General features: G+C 41.4%; 1 protein-coding gene across 3 annotated transcripts in view; it reads left to right on the top strand.

Annotated features, from left to right (window-relative positions):
• The first annotated feature begins 1,703 nt into the window (after nucleotides 1-1,703).
• The window catches only part of LOC149222722 (tRNA/rRNA methyltransferase (SpoU) family protein), a 279,828-nt gene continuing 256,688 nt past the window's right edge, over nucleotides 1,704-24,843 (top strand). For 2 of the 3 annotated variants that reach the window (XR_016249442.1, XM_089385603.1), the window contains exon 1: nucleotides 1,704-2,253. Coding sequence is in view for 2 of the 3 variants with exons in the window: in XM_089385603.1 (XP_089241729.1) it covers nucleotides 1,890-2,253 (364 nt within the window). In the remaining variant the exon portion in view is untranslated. The remainder of the gene's footprint in view (nucleotides 2,254-24,843) is intronic. The other variant, XM_089385602.1, reaches the window with a different exon arrangement.

The raw sequence follows: 24,843 nt of genomic DNA, 5'->3' as shown, positions 1-24,843 counted from the left end.
CGTCATCTTTGGTCAATGATCACTATAATCAACCAAGGTTAACCTTAGTAAACTATGGTCAACAGTAGTTAGCCATGGTCAACCATAGACAACCATGATCATCTATGGCCAACTACAATTTAATTTGACTACGGTTGACTATGGTCACTATGGTCAGCCATGGTCACCATAGTCAACCATGGACAACCATAGTCACCATGGTTAACCCATGCTCAACCATGCTTGACATGGCTAACCATGGTCAACCATGGCCATCCATTGTCAATATGGTCAATTATAATCTATCACAAACAACTATGGTCAAAATGGTCAAACTATAACCACCCATGATCAACATAGTCAAACCCTATTCAACATGCCAAACCATTGTCAATCATGGTCAAACATGGATAACCATGGTCAAACATAGTCAACTATAGCTAAATGTGGACAGCCATGGCTCCGATAGTGAGTGATATATTAAACATGATAAACCCTCTTCAACCATAATTTTATCATTGTACCAAAGGTTCTCTCTAACCCAATATGGAAGGGATGTTGTAATGTCTTGTCCTATTTAACCTTTTTACTCAATCAAATTACATAAAAATAAAAATATATATATATATATATATATATATATATATATATATATATATATATATATATATTAGGTAAAGTAATCAAATTATTGTTGGGGTTTTTGTGTTATGTAAAGATTTTGACTTCGATTTTTGACAATCTATGGTTTTTTCCCATGATATTCTTCTTTAATTGTAGCATATTCAAAGGCATTATACAATTCCAATGAATTTTCCACATATAAAAATAACCAAGCACCAATTTCTGTGTCGAATTTGAGATCTGAATTCTTTTATGTGAGAGCTATATATAAATAGAAAATTCATAGAGTGACTTTGTCCAAGTGTCAATTTGACATGTCATTAATAGGTTTATAGAATATTTTTAGTAGATTGCACGATGTGGATCATGTTTTTTGAAATGCATTTCACATTTTTGTAAATAAAATTGTTATGTACTTTGTTATCTGTTCTTTGTTTGCGCTAGGAAGTGTAGGTTCCTCTCTACCTTGTATATTGTTTTCCTTGATCAATATGTTAACTTAGACAGGGCTAAAAATTCCATATTTTTAGTGAGATCAAGATCATAAATATATCGAAAATGGAAAGCTCTGATTGGTGAGAACGTATTGAAACGAGAGCATTGCCCTGAATCGTTTATCTGTAATCCAGATCCGACGATCCTCATCACTATAACTTTTGGTAATCCTGACAGTGATGTCAGCACCCCTTTTAACCCAAAATTAGTTGAACCCTCTAATTTGGCTTCGCCATCCTTCAACTTCTAATCCTCCATGTGGTGTTAAAGGGACATCATGACCTAATCCTCTTCATTATAATTTATAACAACTTTAATACATATGGGTCCATTGTGGTTATGAATTTGAAGTAGTAATAGCGCAACCGCATGGTGGAAGGAGACAATGCTATTGTGGTGGATCATGTATATCAACAATCACTTATGTTAAATATATCACACAATATTATTGATACATATCCGGTTTTATGGTTGACAACGAAAGGTGGAACCCTAATACACTAAATGTTACACACCAAACCATTGCCAGTATATACAGCTAAAAAGAAAAACGCTCCTCAATCGATAAATACTCGAAAATAAGCCGGTCGGAAAACGAGTTCATCATTTTTATTATCCACAACGAGGTAGCGTTACCCAACGTGTCACGGTCGATATTGATTTCAGAAGAGCGATCGGATATAATATGTATATGAAAAATCAATTTTATCTTTGCGGTCTCCCCTCTTCCTTTCTCTTATATTTGCCTACGGCCATGCCACTATCATAGGGAGGAATACAGGCGGGAACCAATGGGTATCATGAAAGCTGCTTGCTGCTGTATGTCTCCCCTATATTTAAGCACCCACAGGAGAATAAGAGTTGATAAGTTGGCTACTTGTACTTGGGGTGGAAGGAGGAATTGCAACACAGTTCAACACCAGCACAAAGTATTGCAGAAATTGAAATGCTGGAAAATACACTGTCAAATACATTGGACAAGAAGTAGGGAGGCAGTTGTATTTTGTTTGCCTACGCCCTCATCCTCAAGTGAAGACTATCACTATTACTATGAGTCTGAGAGTTCATTGCACGAAGAGTCTGATGGAGAAAGTATTGGAATTGAAGGTGAAACGAACACATGTACTGCACAAGGAAGTCAATATCGGGCTCAGGGTAGGCCTAAGCTTTTACTCAGTCTTCATTGCATTGGGTCTTTCCCGTACTCTTTTAAAATGCAAAGTTTTCCGTGGAAAATAAAGTGGCACTTAGATATTGTTATATGCATTGTTAGAGAAACGAAAATGCAGGACTGCAAAAGTAAAAGGCATTGTCTACTTATTATACATTTTGGATTTGTCTACTTATTATACATTTTGGATTTGGATGTTTTGGGTGGAATTTGGTAAAATAATTTTGCAGAAGTAAAAGGCATTGTCTATTTATTATACATTTTGGATGTTTTGGTCCGAATTTGATGGATGTTTTGGGTGGAATTTGGTAAAATAATTTTGCAGAAGTAAAAGGCATCGTCTATTATTATAGATTTTTGGATGTTTTGGTCCGAATTTGATGAAATAATTTGTAGTCATGATTTTTTGTGGTGTAAAATAAGTTTGAATATATAAAATAGACACTAGGATTGTGTAAAGTTTACAACTAAAACCCCTAATTCCAAATCATGTCTACCCATTCCCGGCAAAATCCACCCAAAGATATGTCAAAAAAAAACCTACTATGGCAAAAATAAATACCATAATTAGAAACTGGCATCAATGAACGTGGATGACATTGGGATTAGACCGGAGAAACCCACCAGGGCAAAAATTCCACGACCAGAAGTTATTGCCTACCGGATTATAAAAACCATACAGGTAATCACATCATGTGAGGCCTTTCGTTTCAATTTCTCATTCAAGAACGATACGAACAGACACCATATCGGTGCGAGCATTAACAGTTAATCATTTTCCATCAATGAATATACGCACTTGCAAATATTCCGAGTGAATAGATATTTTCAACATCCCCACGTGGAATATTTTCAACACTCCCACTCTGAAATATTTGCAATGTAAGTGTTGCAGACAAATGTTCTGACCGAAGTTTTCCATTCACGGTAGAATTTGGGTACAAGTCTTGACCATGTCAAACATTCCAAATATGAGCACGAATTGAAGAATACATTCATCTTCACATCTCCATGCTCAAACCCAGACATCAAACCATTCGAGGGATTTCGGGCCCCACTTCCATGCCTTGCAAAGTCTTTGATCAGCATCACTGCTCCTGCCTGAGACCAAAGATTGATGCAATGGAGCTTTCGGCCACGACATGCAACTCTCCCACTCAGCCATAGCTACCTTCTCGTGGGATTTCATTCTGCTCCGGAGAACTGCAGCTTTTCCATCAAATCGCCAAGTGCAACTAAATGGGTCTAATGTCCACCGTTCTTGCCCAAATACTAGCAAAATTGATAATCCCAATTTGGGGTTGATTATAATCTCCTTGCTCGGGCAATAATATCACCCTTTCATGGGCAATAATATCACCCACTCCACCATCATTATTGCCACTATAACTGCCTAAATTGTACATAATGATGAAAGCTCTAATCCACAAGGTACAGTACAAGGGGCAATCTCTAGGGAGGTCACCAATATCACCTCAACAACCTATTCTTTGCACTTTAGGCTGGCTATCCTCCAGATCAAGTGGGGTATCCCTAATAGGATTAATAAGACCAGGCAATGAGGCACAAGGTGAAGTTGAGAGTAGCCTTAGTAAAATGGGGTTTTGGAGCTTTTAAGGTTTTATAGAATAAATGATGGAGGGGCACAAAGATTAGTGCCAGATCCAACTAGGGGCAATGAGGTCAGGAAGAAGCTCTCAAAAGATTGGACTATTTCTTCAAGGAATTAGTTTTTGAGACTAGAATCAAGAGGAAGCATAATCCCTTACCCAATTAAGTTCAACAATGAAGTCAAGGTCTATAAGAAGGGAATCTTTAATAGGAAAACTTTCACAATTTAAAATCAACTATGACTTGACGAAACTACTTAATATTTCAGCCAAGGAATCATGAAGAAAAACAAAGCATGGTACCAAATAAACACCAAATTGACAAAGGAATGAGGACAAATCTTAGGCTTCTTCCTTACAAGTGATCAAGTTATCCTTCAATGGATTGATCTTGAAAGGCTTGTAGAAAACTTGAACATGCCACCATTAATTCTTATGAAGCAAATACAAACAAGCGAGAGAAGCTTTGAGAATTGATAACATCCATCCACAAAGAAAAAAACCCTTTACTCCATAAATGCTCCAAGAAAGATATGTCAATTACGTTGTAATGAGAGAGAGCTCCCAACTATCCAACCATGAGTGAAAATGAGGACCTACATCTCTTTGTATAGAGTGATGCTAACATACTTTTACAATAAAATAATAATATCTCATGTGCTTCTTTAGATATAGGTTAAGAAACTCAAAACTACAACCAAGAAATCTAAAATAACATAAAAGTTGTCGAGCCACATGTATAATAAACAAGATGAAATAATTGTTGAGAAATCTAGAGGGCTATATTTAGGATGATTTCTCTTAAACTTGATAACTGCTGGTGATGTCTTTTTACCCTTTCTTACTTACTAGCTTCTTCTCTTATTATTATGTTATTCTTATCATCAAACAACTACCAAAACAAGAAGATCAACAGTACATAGGAACACAGGATACAAGCCGCAAGCCAGGGCCAAAACCTCTCCACTTGAGAGGAAAACCCACAAATCTCTTCTTTTCTTATAGATTCTTCAAATGACGAATTCCAAGGCCTCTAGACTAGGACCAATACCCTTCCAAGACCAAGTCCGACCTTCTAGATGATGTGCTTCCTTTGTCTAAGTCAAACCCAGTCAAATCTCTTCTAGCTGCACAACTTCGACCCCTCAGCTACAAAATCTTGGCCTCTATTGCAGGTCTGAAAATTCCGGCCCCTGCAACAACTGCTGCCTCCATATGTGTGAGCAAATCTAGGGTTTTCAAGGCTTCCTTTGACCTTTGTGTTGATTTGGGGTAGCATCGGGTGTGCTCTAGCCACGAAAATTGGTGGAGAGGCTAAGGCACATGAGATCTCCAATACCCAGAAAGGGTTTGGGCAAATTCTAAATAGTTTAAGAGATATTAAAATAATTAATATTTTTAATGGAGTCCCTAAGTCTAAACTTAGGGAAAATAAAATATTAATGTGAATTAATATAAAACTGTGTTAAAATGGTCCAAAAGGCATGGATCAAGCCAGATCTAATCTTAGCCGTTGATTAGGGACTTAATCTCGGCCGTTGATTTGTCAACGAGAAAAGTATAAGAGGAGGCTTGAGGGTCACTTGGAGAACACACTAAGTTGATCAAGATTTCGACTTTCTGGGGTTGGGTTTGCTGAGGAAGTCGAGAGAGTGATCAGAGTTGTAGCTGAGGGGCAATGAATATAGAAGCATAGAGGTAGAGATAGCACTAGGAGGATCAACGTAGTAGCTGAGAGTGAGGGGCGCAGAACCAGCCAGGGGTTCATGCAGAGCCAGCCAGGGCTCACGTAGAGGTAGCCAAGAGCTGCGCAGTGCCTCAGAGGGCCAACGTGGGTCATGCAAAGGGTCAAAGGGCTGACGCAGTGCCTCCAGAGGTTGACGCAGGCCAAGCCAGAGTGACGTTGGGCAAACGCTGGGCCAGAAAGGGCTGACGCTATCCCTAGAGGTTGACGCTGGGGTTTCGTGGGGCAGATTGGAGCTGTGAAGCTGCCGGAGTGATTATCCGGGTTTCAGCCAGAACATCTATCTTCAACTGAGAGGTACTACTGCCGAGATTATTCTCTGTTGGATGAGCCAATTTTGGCACCCAGATTATATTCAGAAACTACATAATAATAAAACCCTCAGATAGCTGCACCGGTTTTCCCGCATTGGGTTTTTCCAGGGACATTGGTCCAAAAACAACGGTGTCACTTGTGTGCTTGTTTTGTTTCCTTCAGTTGATGATCTGTAATGTGTTGAGCATGTACTTGTATTTATTTCCAGTATTTACATGGTAAATAACTTGTTAATTAACAGAACAAGTAGGTAGGAATAAATAAAAAAAGTGCATGAAGGGTTTCTAAGAGTTAGACTTAGAAATTCCAACACTTTGCTTGAGTTTCTCCTTCTTCTAGGGCTTGAGGATGACCTAATAGACCTTCCTTCGACCTTCTTTCTGCAACTTCTCCAAGTTCGATCTTGCAACAACAAAACCCTAGCCTCCTTCCTTCGCACGTGTGAAAAGAGAGAGAAATAACCCAAAACACTTGTCCTTCTTCCTTCTTTTCTTGCCTTCTTCTTCTTCTCCTTCGCTTGGATGATGAGAGGATGATTGATGTCCATAGGAGGTCGAATTCCCTCCTATATATAGGCTTCCAAGGTGGACGAAATACCCTAATTGAGGCCGACTTTTTAGTTGCCAGGCCGACATGGTCTTGGAGGGTATTTTGACTCTTTTAAATACAAAAATAATTCTTTTTACAAGTTACAATGTGCTCGATGGGGTCTTCTTCATATGACAACGACTTTATTGACTTCTTGATCATAGGACAAACCTTAGAAGCACTCAATGGGTGCTTGACCTCTAAAATAATATACCTTGAGCGTGAAACCCATGCTTCAAAAATAACAATAATAATTTTCTTTCATTTTACAATATACAAGAATCAAAAGTACATTTCATATTTATGAAGACCAAACCTAGTTACACATTTTTCAACACTCCCTCTTAATTATGGAGGTATTCATAAATGGTACATGGACATTCTCAAACTAAAGAGATCTCATAAAAAGAGTCGGATTGGTAAGCCATCTCTTTGCATCATTCCAACCAACATTATCACATAGCAAGTTGACTAACAACTCTATTACTTCATAAGATCAAAGCACGATGATGGCGAGACCAATCACTGATAGACACTATCATTATTGTCTCTCAAGGCACTTACCCCACCCGGTTGTTCACAGGGTATGTCCTTCGAGGACAATTCTTATCTTGGAATATCAAATCCTCAAGGAATTTCCTCTACGACTGCTCTTGTCTTGGATGCCCTACCTCATCCTCAAAGAGTATCGGATGCTAGATGCTTACCCAATCATCCATTCTTTCTTTAGGGAGTGAATACAAGAATGATGTGTATATCTCTCCCTCTCAACTAGGGAGGATATATCAACCAGTCCAAGCTTGTCTCTCAAATACACAAGCTTCTTATTAGGAAGAGATTTTGTCAAGATGTCAGCTACCTGTTCATCAATGGAGATATATCGTAGCTGCAACACTCCATCCTGCACCAACTTTCAAATGTAGTGATACTTGTTATTTATGTGCTTTGTCTTTCCATGAAACATTGGGTCTTCAGACAACCTTATACAACTGGTGTTGTCACAATGTATCATCGTAGGGTCCATCAGTCCTTCAAACAAGTCAGATAACAACTTCCTCAACCAGACAACTTCTCTGCTTACTTCACAGGCTGCAATATATTCAGCCTCAACACTACTCAAAGCAACCAATTCTTGTTTTTTACCATCCAGGAGATCATGGAGGATCCCCATCTAAAACATCCTCCTGTAGTGCTTCTCCCGTCCATCTCACTGCCTCCCCAATAGAATCTGTATATCCAATCAAGTGGACATCATTCCTCTTATCATACTTTAGGCAGTAGTGGATTGTTCCTTGTAGATATCTCAGTATATGCTTGGCTACTATCTAATGATCATGCTTGGGCTCTACCTGGAACTGACTGAGAACATTCATTGCAAAACAAATGTCTGGTCGAGTATTTACCAAATACATCAATGAGCCAATCAATTGTCTATACCTTGTTGGATCCACCGGGCTTGATTCAAAGCTTCTTAGCTTCTTCAAGTTTGTGATCATAGGGGTTGTCATAGGTTTGCAATCCATCATGTCAAACCTCTTCAACATCTCGATCACATACTTTCCTTGACCTAGATAAATCTCATAAGGTCCTTTCCAAACTTCGAAACCCAAATAATAATGCATCAACCCTAGATCCTTCATATCGAATTTTGCTGCTAGTTGCTTCTTGCACTCTTGAATACGACCTTCTACACCTGTCATGAGAAGATCATCCACATATAGAAGAATGATTACAGGCTCATCCTTCACAACCTTGATGTAGAGGTTCGAATCAACAGAACTCTTCAAGAAGCCCAATCTTTGTAGGTATGCATCCATCCTTGCATACCATGCCCTTGGTGCCTGCTTAAGGCCATACAATGCCTTCTTCAACATGCAAACATAAGTCTCTCTATCTTTTACTTCAAATCCCAAAGGTTGTTCTATATAGAATTGTTCATCGATAGTGTCATTCAAGAATGCTCTCTTGACGTCCATATGATGGATGTTCCATCCCATTGATGCTGCCAAAGAGACCAACGAACATATAGTTGTATACCTTGCTGTAGGTGCAAATGTGTTGAAAAGTGTAACTAGGTTTGGTCTTCATAATGACATGTGTAATTGTGATTTTATGTAATTGATGAAAAGAAGAAAATAAAATTGTTTTTGTAGTACTTGAATCATGGGTTTCATGATCAAGGAATTTTATTTTAGTGAAGGTTCCCATTGTGAATCTTTAGGTTTTGTCATCTAGTCATAAAAGTCAAATTGAGTCAATGTCATGTATGAAGGACCCTTCTTGGGCATGTTACAATAGATATAAGTCATTGAAAGAGTCAAAGAGACCCTCCAAGACGAAGCTCAAGATCCTCCAAGAAGTCAGCGTCAAGATGATCTCCAAAAGACATGTCGGCCTAGTCTACAAGTCAAGTCGGCTTATATTCATGAGAATATCACTATAAATAGGCTGCTCGACTCTCATTTGAAGACAAGATTTTCGGTGAAGGCAATCTAAGTAAGAAAGGTGCGAAGAAGTTCGATCAATGGGTCAATAGCAACCCTACATCCAAGCGAAGGAAAGAGATCAAGTTCGAAGGGAAGATCGAAGAGATTACAGGTCTATTTTTGGGCAAAGTCTGTCACACGTGCGAGGAAAGGTTACGACAGATACATTTGCAGAAAAGCCAAAATTGCAGAACTTGAGAATCCAAGTTAAGGCAAGAAAACTATCTATGCTTCATGCTGAGTTAACATAGAGATCCTCTCTAGTTAAGCAAAGAAGTAAAGGAAATTTTTTATCCTTTATTAATCACACATGCGAGAAAGGAGAAAGGAGAGTCTACTGCAGCATGCCAAAGACTACATTCAAGGAGGCCGAAAAGTTCAGATCTGAGTTGGAGAAGTGAAGGCTAAACATTGAAGAAGAAATTGCAACTGAATCAAAGAGTTAACTTTGACTTGAAGAAAGTTGACTTGGTCTTGGAGAGGTCATTTTGGTCAAGGGTCTAGGTCATGGTCTCAGTATTAGTCAATTGAAGTCTCTATAAGAAGAATAATTTGTTCAAGTTTTCCTCTCAAGTGGGAGAGGTTTTGACCTTGGCTGATAGCCTATATTTTGTGTCTCTTGTCTTTTTATGGTTTATGCTTGGTAGTTGTTTGATGAAGAATAAAATTATAATAACATAAGTAAAAAAAGATCCTAATCAAGAAGTAAAAAGCATTCACAAGCATTTACTAATAGAAGAGAAATCACTTAACCTTGATGCCCTAGATTTCTCAACATGGTTCCAGAGCTAAGGTGACTAAATCAAGGAACGGCATCTTATCAAGGGACACTCAAGGATCAAATATCAAGGAAGGCATCAAAGTGAAGATCATCTTGAAATCAAAGGAAGCATGATAACCCTAGTCTACAAAGAAGTATTGGGATTATCATCAAGGAAAGAAGGCCAAAACCCCACACTCACTCAAGTTGAAGAGATCTACAAATCAAGGAAGCTAGATCCAAAGACGTTGTCATAAAGATTCTAAGGCGATCTCTCTCTCAAGCAAGACCCCTAACATTGAAGACATCATCAAGAAGTCATCATTAATCTTCATCAACGAAGTCTCCACCATCAAAGGATCCTAAGGGATTTCCCTCTTTGTGAGTTCAAGGATCACTATTGAAGAAAACTATCTTCATCAAGGAGAAGTTTCTTTATATCATCATCAACATCAAGGAAGCAACAAGGAGAAGGAGCATCCTATCAAGTAAGTATATTTATGTCCACATTTGAATCTTTCAAAATGTCTTTTTGCAAGGAAAGCAACAAATTGGTTGGGGCTTCAAACTATCTTGCATGGAAGAAAATGACAGATTTGAATCTCATTGAAAATGAGTTTATGGAATATGTCAAAGGATCTATCACTAAACCAAGAAACGAGGATGCTCAAGCTCTTGCAAAGTATATGAAAGGGGAATTTAGGGCTCAAAGGATTATCATAGAATCTATCAAGGATCCCCTCATCCCATATGTATCCAAACTCAAAACTTCAAAAGAAATATATGACAAACTGGTAGAGTTGTATTCCATAAGCACTGCTGGAGAAGTCATCTCATTAAGGCAAGAACTCTACAAGTTGAAGATGTCAAGGGAAGATGGAATAGCCTCATACTTTATGAGGATATCTGAAATCCAGGATCAACTACAAGATTTGGGAGAAGTCATGTTTGATAGAGAAATGACTACAGTTGTATTAAATGCACTACCGGAAGAGTGGGGTAACTTTACTTCAAGTATCTATGGGAAGAAAGAAGCTACTCCATTCCAGGATCTATGGTCACTATGCAAAATTGAAGAATCTAGACTAAAGGCCAAATTTGATGTGGGAGCAGGTGAGCAAAATCAAGCATATGCTGCTATGACTAAAAAGAAAGGGAAAATTTGGAAAGTTTGGTCCTCAGAAAAAGAAGAAGAACATGGCTAAAATACAATGCTATGGGTGTCAAGAATATGGGCACTATAGGAGAGATTGTCCTAAGCTCAAGAAGGACAATAACAAAAGAGGAAGAGAAGAAGCCCACATCACCAAGGAAGTGGAAGCTGAAAAGAAGAAGTCCAAGAAGGAGGAAGTAATAGATCTCCACTATTGAGATAGTGTTCCTCACCTGTTTCTTTTCTTGTTTCCAAGTTTTCCTGTTGTAAAGTAGGAGCATGATAGGATGCATCATGGCATAATAGAAGCATTGAAAGCAAGAGCTCAGGATATTATCATAGAGAAGCATGAAAGATGGTTAGAATCTATGAAAGTCAAGGATATAGCTCTTGGGAATCTCATTGGAAACATAAGTGACAAGGTCATCTAGTTCAAGGTTCATCATACATCTGTCAAAAGGAAACATCTGCTGATGGGGATACTTTAGATCCTCAATATTCTTTGATGGAATATTCATTGAAAGGTTCACCGATCATGAGGGGAAGCAAGTGTTTCATTAAGAATTCCAAACTTGTGGAATTCATGGGATGATGGTATGATGACATAAAAGTGAAGCAGATCAAGGGATTGAAGCTCTTTCAATCAAGGAAGTTGTTGTAGGAAGTCTGGATGACCCAAAGGAAAAATGAGGTATGTGTGCTTACATTTGATATTGTGGAAGTCATGTCATATGGTTGTAGATATCATGAACCGATGCTCTATTTTAAGAGCATGATCAAAAGAAAGGATCTCCTCCCTCAAAGGGATGCAAGAATGCATGTGTCACACATTCACTAGATGAAATCAACATAATATGTCCTCATATGAAGTATGAGGTGGTTGACTACCATTGAGGAACTCTGATTAGAAGCTCATCGGAATGAAATGTGTGAAGAAAGGAAGGAAGAGATCATGGAATATGCAACCATGGTAAAGGCAATCAACATCCGAAAGACCAAGAAGATTTGACTAGGATATCTCCATGGAAGATATGAAGACTCTGATGGAGTCTGAAAAAGAAAGAGACCCTTGACAATATATATCTTTGGGAGATGTGTCGATATGTATGCAGGATGCTGATGCAAACTAGAAGATGTCATGATGAAAGACCATCACAAAGGTAATGTTGATTTTAATGTTCATTCCTTTATTTTTGAACAAATATTTGGATGGGTTTATGCAGGGCTGCCGAGGGAAGATCTATGGATGTCTTTCACTGTCGATGCACATGTAGTAGGATGAAATTTCCTTAAGTAAACATGGCATGAAGAAAGCAACATGGCATGAAAGAAGGCCAAATATGGATTGATGGATCACTTTCCGATGATGACATGGTTGACTCATGGATGAAAGTGATGGATGGTTGGTGCCCTATGTAGAAGTCCTAAACATGAAGACTCCTAGATAACGAAAAGAAGTTCATGACATCATGAGGAAGAGTTCTTCAAGCAGCTGGTTGTCCCATCATCTCCACCTGAGGAGCTACTGTAGGTCCCTAATTAAGAGGGAGCCTGGAAACAAGTTTCTTACTTGGAAGAAACTTGGAAATTCCTAAGCCAAGAGGGAGCTTAGGTACATTCCTTCTGTAAGTCTTGTTGAAATTTCTAAGTCTGTCACGTCAGAAATCCCTACTGCATTATCTGGTTTAATTTCTCCTACTTGTTTATTCCATTAACAAGTTATTTATAAATATAAATACTGAGTCTGAAATAAACACAAATGCTGCCTTAACTCATATACAAACAAATAACTGAAATAGCTGAGACAAACACATAAGGGACACCGTTATTTTTGGATAAACGTCCTCGGAAAAACCCAATGTGGGAAGACCGGTGCAACAGATATGAGGGTTTTATTATTATGCAGTTTCTGAATACAACTAGGGTGCCAGAAATGGCTCACCCAATAGAGAATGCCCTTAGCAGAATTACCTCTCCTCGGAGACAAATATTCTGGCTGATCAGTCACCGGATGATCGATCCCACAACAACTATGACAGCTTCCACTGCTCTGCGTCACTCTGCTAGGGACTGCGTCACCCTCTTAGCTCAGCAACACTCAGTTTGACCCACGAAAATCTCCCAGCGGTGCCTCTTGGCCTTGCGTCAGCTTTGCTAGCCTCTGCGCAGCTACTGATGCCTTTGAGTCAACCCCTTGGCTCTTTGCGTCAGCTCTCTGGCCCTTTGCGTCACCCACACTGGCCTCCTCAGCCTCTGCGTAAGTCCCAGTTGCCTCTGCGTCAGCCTCTCTAGGCTCTGCACTGTCTCTCTGGAACTATCTCCGCCTCTCTACTATGTATTCAATAACACAAAATTGTCTAGGGAACCCAACTGGGAAAGAATTATGTTTGTATTTAAAAGAGTCAAAATACCCTCCAAGACCAAGTCAACTTGGCATCTAAGAAGTCAGCCTCAATTAGGGTATTTCGTCCACCTTGGAAGCCTATATATAGAAGGAAACTTGACCTCCTATGGACAGCAATCATCCTCTCATCATCCAAGCAAAGGAGAAAAAGAAGAAGGCAAGAAAAGAAGGAAGAAGGATGGAGGACAAGTGTTTTGGGTTATTTCTCTCTCTCTTTTCACACGTGCGAAGGAAGGAGGCTAGGGTTTTGTTGCTGCAAGATCAAACTTGGAGAAGTTGCAAAAGGAAGGTTGAAGGAAGGTCTACTAGATCATACTCAAGCCCTAGAATAAGGAGAAACTTAAGTGAAGGTCAAAGGAAGCCTTGAAAACCCTAGATTTGCTCACACATGTGTAGGCAACAACTATACAAGGGTTGAAAATTCCATACTTGCAATAGAGGCCAAAATTCTGTAGCTGGGGTGGTCAAAGTTATGCAGTTGGAATAAATTTGATTGGGTTTGACTTAGACAAAGGAAGCACATCATCTGGAAGGTTAGACTTGGTCTTGGAAGGGTATTGGTCTTGATCTAGAGGTTTTGGAATTCTTCATTTGAAGAATCTATAAGAAGAGAAGAGATTTGTGGGTTTTCTTCTCAAGTGGAGAGGTTTTGGACTTGGAATGCAGCCTATATCTTGTGTTCCTATGTACTGTTGATCTTTTTGTTTTGGTAGTTGTTTGATGATGAGAATACCATAATAATAAAAGAAGAAGCTATTAAGTAAGAAAAGGTAAAAATACATCACAAGCAGTTATCAAGTTTAAAAGAAATCATCCTAACTATAGCCCTATAGATTTCTCAACATCATATCAAAGCTAAGGTTGGCAAAGGGCATGATGAAGATCATAGCATCCGTGAAGAAGTCCTTAAAGAAGTGTTCTATGGTAGCAAGTCATCTCAAGGAAGGTATCAAGGCATTGTGGAATCTCCTATTATCCATCAAGGACAATATGACCAAGACTTCTACAAAGGACGAAGGGTTATTCTCAGCACTTACTAGCACATTTGAAGATGAGAATATTTGGGTAATCGACAGTGGAGCATCAAGGCATATGACAGGTAAACACAAGCAACTAAAGACCTTATCAAGAGGAAAATCTTCTTACTCCGTTGAGCTTGGTGACAAGAAGAGCTATCCTGTAAGGGGAATTGGATCAACCTCGCTGGAGCTAGAGAATGGAGGGAATATTCATCTCAACAACATCCTATTTGTTCTAGGTTTGCAAAAGAATCTACTTTCTATTTCATGTCTAGAAGATAAATATAAAAGTGACTCTATCTCCCTTATCTTCTAGACATGAAACAAAAAGTAGATTCTTTTGCAAACCTGGAACAAATAGGATGTTGTTGAGATGAATATTCCCTCCATTCTCTAGCTTCAACGAGGTTCATCCAATTCCCCTTATAGGATAGTTCTTCTTGTCACCAAGCTCAACGAAGTAAGAAGATTTTCCTCTTGATAAGGTCTTTAGTTGCTTGTTTTCACCCTGTCATATGCCTTGATGCTCCATTGTCGATTACACAAATATTCTCATCTTCAAATGTGCTAGTAAGTGCTGAGAATAACCCTTCATCCTTCGTAGAAGTCTTGGTCATATTTTCCTTGATAGGTAATAAGAGATTCCACAATGCCTTGATACCTTTCTTGAGATGACTTGCTACCATAGAACACTTCTTTAAGGACTTCTTCACGGATGCTATGATCTTCATCACGCCCTTTGCCAACCTTAGCTTTGATATGATGTTGAGAAATCTATAGGGCTATATTTAGGATGATTTCTTTTAAACTTGATAATTGCTTGTGATGTATTTTTACCTTTTCTTACTTAATAGCTTCTTCTTTTATTATTATGTTATTCTCATCATCAAACAACTACCAAAACAAGAAGATCAACAGTACATAGGAACACAAGATATAGGCTGCATTCTAGGTCCAAAACCTCTCCACTTGAGAAGAAAACCCACAAATCTCTTCTCTTCTTATAGATTCTTCAAATGAAGAATTCCAAAACCTCTAGACCAAGACCAATACCCTTCCAAGACCAAGTCCAACCTTCCAGATGATGTGCTTCCTTTGTCTAAGTCAAACCCAATCAAATCTATTCCAACTGCACAACTTCGACCACCCCAGCTACAGAATTTCGGCCTCTATTGCAGGTATGGAATTTTCAGCCCTTGTAATATTTGCTGCCTCCACATGTGTGAGCAAATCTAGGGTTTCCAAGGCTTCCTTTGACCTTCACTTGAGTTTCTCCTTATTCTAGGGCTTGAGTATGATCTAGTAGACCTTCCTTCTACCTTCTTTTTGCAACTTCTCCAAGTTTGATCTTGCAACAACAAAACCTTAGCCTCCTTCCTTCGCACGTGTGAAAAGAGAGAGAGAAATAACCCAAAACACTTGTCCTCCATCCTTCTTTCTTCTTTTCTTGCCTTCTTTTTCTCCTTTGCTTGGATGATGAGAGGATGATTGATGTCCATAGGAGGTCGAGTTCCCTTCTATATATAGGCTTCCAAGGTGGACGAAATACCCTAATTGAGGCTAACTTCTTAGATGCCAAGTCGACTTGGTCTTGGAGGGTATTTTGACTCTTTTAAATACAAACATAATTCTTTCCTAGTTGGGTTCCCTAGACAATTCTGTGTTATTGAATACATAGTAGAGAGGCAGAGATAGTTCCAGAGAGACAGTGCAGAGCCTAGAGAGGTTGACACAGAGGCAACTGGGACTTATGCAGAGGCTGAGGAGGCCAGTGTGGGTGACGCAGAGGGCCAGAGAGCTGACACAAAGAGCCAAGGGGCTAACTCAAAGGCATCAGTAGCTGTGCAAAGGCTAGCAAAGCTGACGCAAGGCCAAGAGGCACCGCTGGGAGATTTTCGTGGGTCAGACTGAGTGTTGTTGAGCTAAGAGGGTGACGCAGTCCCTAGCAGAGTGACGCAGAGCAGTGGAAGCTGTCATAGTTGTTGTGGGATCGATCATCCGGTGACTGATCAGCCAGAATATTTGTCTCCGAGGAGAGGTAATTCTGCCAAGGGCATTCTCTGTTGGGTGAGCCATTTTTGGCACCCTAGTTGTATTCAGATTTTGCATAATAATAAAACCCTCATATCTGTTACACCGATTTTCCCACATTAGGTTTTTCCGAGGACGTTTGTCCAAAAATAACGGTGTCCCTTATGTGTTTGTCTCAGCTATTTCAGTTATTGGTTTGTATATGAGTTAAGGCAGCATTTGTGTTTATTTCAGACTCAGTATTTATATTTATAAATAACTTGTTAATGGAATAAACAAGTAGGAGAAATTAAACCAGATAATGTAGTAGGGATTTCTGACGTGACAGACTTAGAAATTTCAACAATTCTTACGGAAGGAATGTACCTAAGCTCCCTCTTGGCTTAGGAATTTCCAAGTAAGAAACTTGTTTCCAGGCTCCCTCTTAATTAGGGACCTACAGTAGCTCCTCAGGTGGAGATGATGGGACAACCAGCTGCTTGAAGAACTCCTACTCACGATGTCATGAACTTCTTTTCGTTATCTAGGAGTCTTCATGTTTAGGACTTCTACATAGGGCACCAACCATCCATCACTTTCATCCATGAGTCAACCATGTCATCATCGGAAAGTGATCCATCGGTCCATATTTGGCCTTCTTTCATGCCATGTTGCTTTCTTCATGCCATGTTTACTTAAGGAAATTTCATCCTACTACATGTGCATCGACAGTGGAAGACATCCATAGATCTTCCCTCGGCAGCCCTGCATAAACCCATCCAAATATTTGTTCAAAAATAAAGGAATGAACATTAAAATCAACATTACCTTTGTGATGGTCTTTCATCATGACATCTTATAGTTTGCATCAGCATCCTGCATACATATCGACACATTAATAACTATAAAAGGCAAAATTGAGCAAAATCGAATATTCCAATTAGCCATGGCTAGTTAGGAATGTTACAGTCTCCCCCGGCAAAATGTTGCTTGTCCTCAAGCAATTGAAGTGATGGATGCTGCAAAATTTTCTCACTCTCCCAAGTGGCATCCTCATCCGGTACATTCTTCCACCTCACCAAGAATTCGCGGACCGTCCTGCTCTGCGGTTGCCTCTCCCTAGTATCAATAATAGCCTTTGGCTACAACACCAAATGCCCCTCATCATCCGTGGGTGGTAGCTCATCTGTCACTGTCACTTGCTGCCCCAATGCCTTCTTCAGGCATGATACATGAAAAACATTATGAATCTTGCTGCCTTGGGGCAGCTCCAACTCATATGCAACCTGTCCAATCCTGCATATCACCCTGTATGGCCCATAAAAGCGGGGCTTGAGCTTCTCAGCCCCCTTCTGCTTCAGTGACGACTGTCAGTATGGCTGTAATCGTAGGTAGACCAAGTCCCCTACCTCAAACTGTCTCTCCACCTGACCCCTGTCAGCATACAGCTTCTGCTGGTTCTGTGCTGTAGCCATATTGTCCTTGAGAGCTCGGAGAATATCCTGACTCTCTTGGATCCAAATCTTGGCTCTCGGAACCTTGCTAGCACCAAACATCACGTCAGCAAAAGATAAAGGATGATATCCATACAAAGCATAGAATGGTGACATAACAATGGACATGTGATGTGTAGTGTTGTAGCAGTATTCCCCGAGATGCAGCAACTTCAGCCATGCTCGCTGCTGCCCACTAACATAGTTACGCAAGTAGCCCTCCAGCCATTTGTTAACTATCTCTGTCTGCCTGTCCGTATGTGGTTGATAATTGGTACTCGGTGTCAACTCCATCCCCACCAACCGGAAAAGATCCTACCAAAACCCGCCCATGAAACGACTGTCCCTATCACTGGTGATGGTCTTAGGAAGACCATGTAGCCTGAAGACCTCTCTGAAGAACAGCTCGGCCACCTGCGCTGCTGTGTAGTGTGCGGGTATGGCGAAAAAATGTGCGTACTTTGTCAGTTGATCAACGATCACAAAGATACAATCCTTGCCCTGTACCATGGGCAACCCTGTGATGAAGTCCATCGAAATACACTCCCATTTCCCCTCCGGAATGAGAAGAGGCTGCAATAATCTTGCGGGATGGCTCATCTCCCCCTTGTTCCTCTGGCAAATGTCCCCGACCAACTGAATACCCCCTTCCTCGTCAGATCTGTCAGGGGTGCAGCAAGCTGTGAGAAACTCTTGACGAACTTCTGGTAGTAAGTACAAATGCCAATGAATCCTTGAAGTTCTGTTACGTTCCTCGGCTCCGGCCAATCTCTGATGGCCCCGATCTTCTCCTCGTGGACTCTCACTCCATCCACCCCTATGATGTGTCCCAAGTACAACATCTTCGTCAACCCAAACTCACACTTGGAGAGCTTGGCATAAAATTGTTGCTCCTCCAAGATGCGCAACACTGTCTCAATGTGCTGGAGATGCTCCTCCCAAGTCCTGTTGTAAATGAGGATATCATCAAAGAACACCAACACAAACTTCCTTAAGTGATTGTGAAAGATGTGATTCATGCAGGATTGGAATGTAGCTGGGGCATTGGTTAGCTCGAAGGGCATCACCAAAAACTCAAAGTGCCCATAGTGACACCTGAAGGCGGTCTTGGGAATGTCCTGCTCCCTCACGCGAATTTGATGGTACCCAGATCTCAAATCAATCTTTGAGAAGAATCGTGCTCCTCTCAACTCATCCATCAACTCATCGATCTTGGGTATGGGGTACTTGTTCTTCAGTGTCTTCTTGTTCAGGGCCTTGTAGTCAATGCACATCCTCAACGTGCCGTCCTTCTTTACCAACACCACAGAAGAAGCAAAAGGACTCGTGCTCGGTTGAATGTGCCCAAGAGCCAGCAACTCTTGAATGGCCCGCTCAATCTCATCCTGATAGGCCTTTGGATGCCTATAGGGGGTAGTAATCATTGCCTGTATGCCCTGCTCAAGCTCAATGGTGTGCTCAAACCCTTGGTTCGGTGGCTGTCCTGGCGGAATCTCCCCAAACACTGTGGCATACCGGTCAAGGATGGACTGTATCTCCGAGTGCACCGCCTATCCTGTAGTCCCTGCCTCTGATGCACGCAGCTCCACTGCACACTCTACGTCTCCCTTCCGGAAGACTGCCTCCATCCGATGAGTCGAAACAGTTTGAGGCGGATATGTGTGCTGTCCTCGTATCTTCTCATGCCTCCTTGTCTTCTCATCATCCCACTCCATCTCTAGGGCCTTCCAATTTGTCGTGACCTTCCCTAGAGTGATAAGCCACTGAACACCTAGTACTATGTTGGTGTCCGGAATATTGACCACGAAAAAGTGGTCAGTTAGTGTGTAGGTGCCCATCGTCACTGATAACTCTGGGACATGACGAGCACACACCATGGTCTGATCTCCTTGGACCAAAACTGAAAATCCGTCGAAGCTCTTTGTCTGTATACCTCTCCGCTCAACCATCTGTGCATCGATGAAGTTGTGGGTTGCCCCACTGTAAACCAAAACTGATACTCGCTGGCCACGTACTGTCCCCCGTATGCGTAGCGTCAAATACTTGGGAACTCCTCGCAGTGCTACAAGGGCCCCTCCGGTGGGTGCAAAAGCTACACCACCTGCTGGTGGTGGTGGAGGTGGCAAAGGATCCCGCGCGGCATGACTATCTCCTGCCTCCACATCATCCTCCTCATCCTCTTCCTCGCTGCTCTCAGAGAAGACCTCAATAAAATGTGCTTTGCTAGCAGCACATCTATGTCCCGGTGCCCACGGCTCCTGACAGGTAAAGCACAATCGCTTCTTCTTCAGCTCCTTCCTGGCATCATCATCAATCTATGCTCGTCCTGGATTCTCCTTTGGAGGCGGAATCCTCACATCCTTCCCCTTAGGCTGGAAAGTTTGTCTCTGGGGGTAAGGTGTCCGGGTCTTGGGTAAGGCATCCTGTAGGTCCTGGGTCCTGCTAATAGCATCCTGGAGTGTGGTTGGTCTAGTGGATCTGACTAGACCCTGAAGTGGCTCTGCTAACCCCTCAACATACATGTAGATCCTCCGTGCTGCAGATAGATCTGACACCATCACTGAAACCCTTAAGAAGTCTGCAATGTAGGTCTATGGACTCCCGGTCTGTTTGAGCCTCATCAGCTCAACAAAGTGTTGTTTCGAATCCCTTTGGTCAAACCTCTCCATCAATCTCCTGGTGAACTCGGCATATGTCATCACTGTGGAGTGTCCGAATGTAACCAACCCATGGAACCACCAGTCCTGGGCCTCACCATCCAAATGTAATGTCGCCACCTTGATGGCCTCTGTCTCCGACATCTGGTTAAGCTGGAAATAGATGTCCAGCTTCTCCACCCAAGACCTTGCCAAACTATTTGATGAACCATCAAACGTAGGCAAGTGGAATCTATTAGTTGTGCAGTGGGTGTCTCCATCACGATAATGCCGATATCCTCTATGATGGTCGCGGGGTCTACTATCCCGCTGGAGCTGAACAAAGTCTCTGAATGAGAGAGCATCCCTGAACTCCTGCCCATAGGCCTGGTACTCTGCAAAATAATCGCCCATATGATCGGGCTCTGCCTCCTGCTGGGCTCCGGCCCTGTGTCTGCTCCTAGGAAAGTGGGCATGGTAGAGTGGGTAGGGGCATGTGAGGCCATCTGCTGAGTAGTATCACGCTGAGTGGCACCCTGCTCTGGAAAATGGTGGGATGTACCCGATCCCTCACCAACCTGGAAAACCCGTGGGTTCTCACGCTGTCTAGCCTCTACTGCCGTGAATCTCTGCCCCATCACCTCGATTTGCCTTGACAGGTCTCGTACTGATTTGAGGAGCATGTCCGCAAATCTCTTCCTGTCCTCATCTGCCATCGGATCCTCCTGTCCTGCGTCCACCATAGGCTCCTCCTGTTCTGTGTTCACCACCCGAACATAGTCTCCCTCTCCGTAGGTGTTCTCCAACCTATGCTCAGTATCTCTGTATTTCCTACCTCTGTAACAGATTTAGGGCTTCTCCCTCGGTGTCATAGACTGCTAGCTCCACAGGCTAAGCCAGATCTGTGCTCTGATACCACTGTAATATCCCCTTTCAGGGATATCCTTCAAACCCAAGCAAACTCCAACCAAATAATACACAAGTGGTATAGTAGTCGGGAAGCTCAAAGAGATAAAAATAACATTAGTGCAATATACAATAATGTAAACATGGAATATAAGCAGATACTCAAGAAATGAAGAGAGAAATGCTAAGCCATTTTATTATACTGAGTAATGGAAAGAGTACAGGAGGTGATCAGAAAGATAGCGCCTCAACTTGCACAAGGCAAGTGAAGAAATACACTCAGAATGGTAATGAAATCGTCTCTCTCTGAACTGCGTCCAAGTTGCCGGAGAACTGCTGTGCTGCTGCTACTACTGGTATCAAGTGAGGATTTGGGGTTGCCCCCCTCCTCAGAAAATGCTGAAACTCTGGAATCAGCCTCTGCTCAATAAACCTAGAAAAACCCAGAAAGCTTTCCTAAAATAGCTTACCCCCGAAAATCACCCCCTTGAGGACCTACGCTGTCCATCAAGGCTCTGCGCTGCCACTGAATAGAACCCTCCAAAACTCTGCCAAAATCCTCCAATATGTAAGGGCTGATCCCTTGCTCAATCTCCCAGCTCAAATCCTCCACATAAACCCAATCCGGAGCTACTACTTAAAGAGACCGCGTCCTCCTCTCTCAAGACTGCATAGTCATCAAATGCTCAGCTCCTCAACTCCAAAAATCGATCCCCTTGCAAAACACTGATGTAACTACCTTGCTCGAGCAGGCACTCGAAGTCCCTGGGGCTAAGGGTGAGATCTCCGAACGGAGACACTCGATGCACTAAACAGTGCTGCAGACAGGCTAAACAGCCAGCGTGCTCTAAGTCGAAGTGACTAGCTCAAATGCAACATAATCCAATGCCAAAATGAGGAGGCTCCTCTCTCCTTTATAGCGTTAGCCTCTCTCAAAACCCTAAGGCCCACCTCCTCCAACGTAGCCTCTCTCTTGCCACGTGTTCCTCTCCATCTGCGCAGTCCCTCCAAGTGTCTACGTGGGCCCCTTCTCTACGTGGTCCTTTGGCCCCCTTGGCTCCCCTTTTAAGTCACAACGTTGTGCTACTAGGGAGTGACTTTATTCAAAAAGTGAGTTATGTCCCCCTTTCCTCACCCTTTTATTTATTAATAACTATAGAAGGCAAAATTGAGCAAAATCGAATATTCCAATTAGCCATGGCTAATTAGGAATATTACAGTTCCTAAGTCTAAACTTAGGAAATCTGGTTAATTAAAGGGTATTAATTAAATCATGGTGAGAATCTTCTAGAAGAAGACATGGATTGATTTCTAGTTAATCTTAGCTATTGATTATGTTTTAATCTTGGTCATTGGTGCTCCAACAAAAGATTATAAGAATAAGTCGATAAGTAGATGGAAAATACACCAGGGCAGATACTCAGTTGCTCAAGCAGATCGATTTTTCTCAGTGGCTGAAGCTTGGCAAGAGAAAATCAAGTTAGAGAGTGAGTTGCAAGTTGGAGAGAGAGGGCATCAGCATAGTTTGAGAGTGCAGGACAAATCTGAAGGGGGAAGCACAAAGGAGGGATGCAAATCATCAACGTAGAAGGGTTGACGCAGGGGCTATGCAGAGGGTGATGCAAAAAGGCCAACGAAAGAGGCAAGAGGTCTTCTTCGGTGTCAGAGAAACGCTGTGGAGTGTGAGAAATTCACCAGTAAATTTCTCTCAGTGATTCTTCCTCTATTTTGTCTTGTATAGAAATTATTGTTGAAAATTAATAAAAGAAACCCTCATCTGCTGCACCGGTTTTCCCACATTGGGTTGTTTCGAGGATAGTTGTCCAAAAATAACTGTGTCACTATGGTTATATATGTGCTACTATTTTCGTTGTATTTACTTTCCGCATAATTTTATTTGTGAAGGCTGTAATGTATGTATTTTGATATTTTCCGTACAAAATTGCAAATAATTTCTTTAAGTAATTTAACAAATAGAAGAGATATTATCAATTACTGTAGTAGGATTCAGGATCACCGAATTTTCACATGGTATCAAAGCACTAGTAAAGTAGGAAGAGCTCGGTTGCAGATGAAAGAAGGATTTCAAAAAGCATTGCCTAGGTAGCACTTCGAAACCCCAGAGAGGCTGCGCAGTCCATTTGCTAGGTAAGCAAATTTTTCGTGGGAAAATAATTCTCTGAGTGAGTCGATAGAGAATAAAAGTTATAGGATCGCGATTTGTCAGAGGTAGAGGGATTAGTGCAACAGTTTCCATGCATAGCAACAAATTCAGTGTTGGGAAGGAAATAACACAAAAAATTATGGATAATCAAGAAGCCTTAGAATTATCTTCCAGATTGGAAGATGAGTTTGCGTGTATGTCAGGATCGGCTTTAGCTGGTGTCTGGTATATTGATAGCGGAGCTTCAACTCACATGACTGGAGTAAGAGAATATTTCTTGAGCTATCAAGAGGAGCAAATGGACTTCTAGATCACTATGGGCAACAAAAGTAAGTGTACTCCAGTAGGGAGAGGCACCATAGATTTTCAGTCGGAAGCAGGAACCAGTACTAGCGCCACGAACGTAATGCATGTGCCAGAAGGTATGAACCTAATTTTAGTGTCCCAGTTGCAGGGCAAGGGATACGATGTATACTTTGTGGGAAAGAAACTATATGTCAAGCATCCTACCTGGAAGAAGGTGAGACAGATTGGAGCTTGAAGCAATAGGCTATATAGATTGTAGATCGATTCTCCAATGGCACTGATAGGTAATGATAACAATAGTAGGAAGGAGTTGAATGAACTATGGCACAGGAGATGGGACACTTGCACCATGGAGCACTCAGGATGCTCAGAGAGACTATAACAAGAGTTCTAGTTCAGCACCGAGCACGATGATCTATGCCGAGGATGTGTACTTGGAAAGTACGCAAAAGCAGCATTTCCCAGAAGTGACAACAGAGCCAATGGCATGTTGCAATTGATACACTCAGATATTTTTGGCCCTATGTTCACTAGAGCTCTTAGTGGTGGCGAGTATGTTGAATTTGCTAAGTCTATCTATTAGAAAATTAATCTGTATTCTGCTGGTTTATTTCTTCTACTTGTTTAAATTCGAACAAGTTATTTAATACATTTAAATATCGAAATAAACACAATACAGTCACAACATCTACAGATCATCAACTGAAAGAAAACAAACACACAAGTGACACCGTTATTTTTGGACAAATGTCCCTGGAAAAACCCAATGCGGGAAAACCGGTGCAACTATTCAGAGGGTTTGTTATTATGCAGTATTTCCTTGAGTACAACTGTTTGCCTAACCAACTCACCCGACAGAGAAAAATACTCGACAGCAATACATCTATATTCGGAAACTGGTATTCAAAAAACTTGTCCCACGAAACCCTCTCCGGCACAATTGAAGCTTAGCGTTGGCCCTTCTGGCCTTTGCATCAGCC

Source organism: Pinus tabuliformis, chromosome Q (assembly GCF_031772625.1).
Source record: "Pinus tabuliformis cultivar Carrire ecotype Pingquan chromosome Q, CPIR1, whole genome shotgun sequence".
Classification (NCBI taxonomy): domain Eukaryota; kingdom Viridiplantae; phylum Streptophyta; class Pinopsida; order Pinales; family Pinaceae; genus Pinus; species Pinus tabuliformis.
The sequence above is the reverse complement of the archived record's forward strand: the minus strand, read 5'-3'. Positions and strand labels throughout refer to the sequence as shown.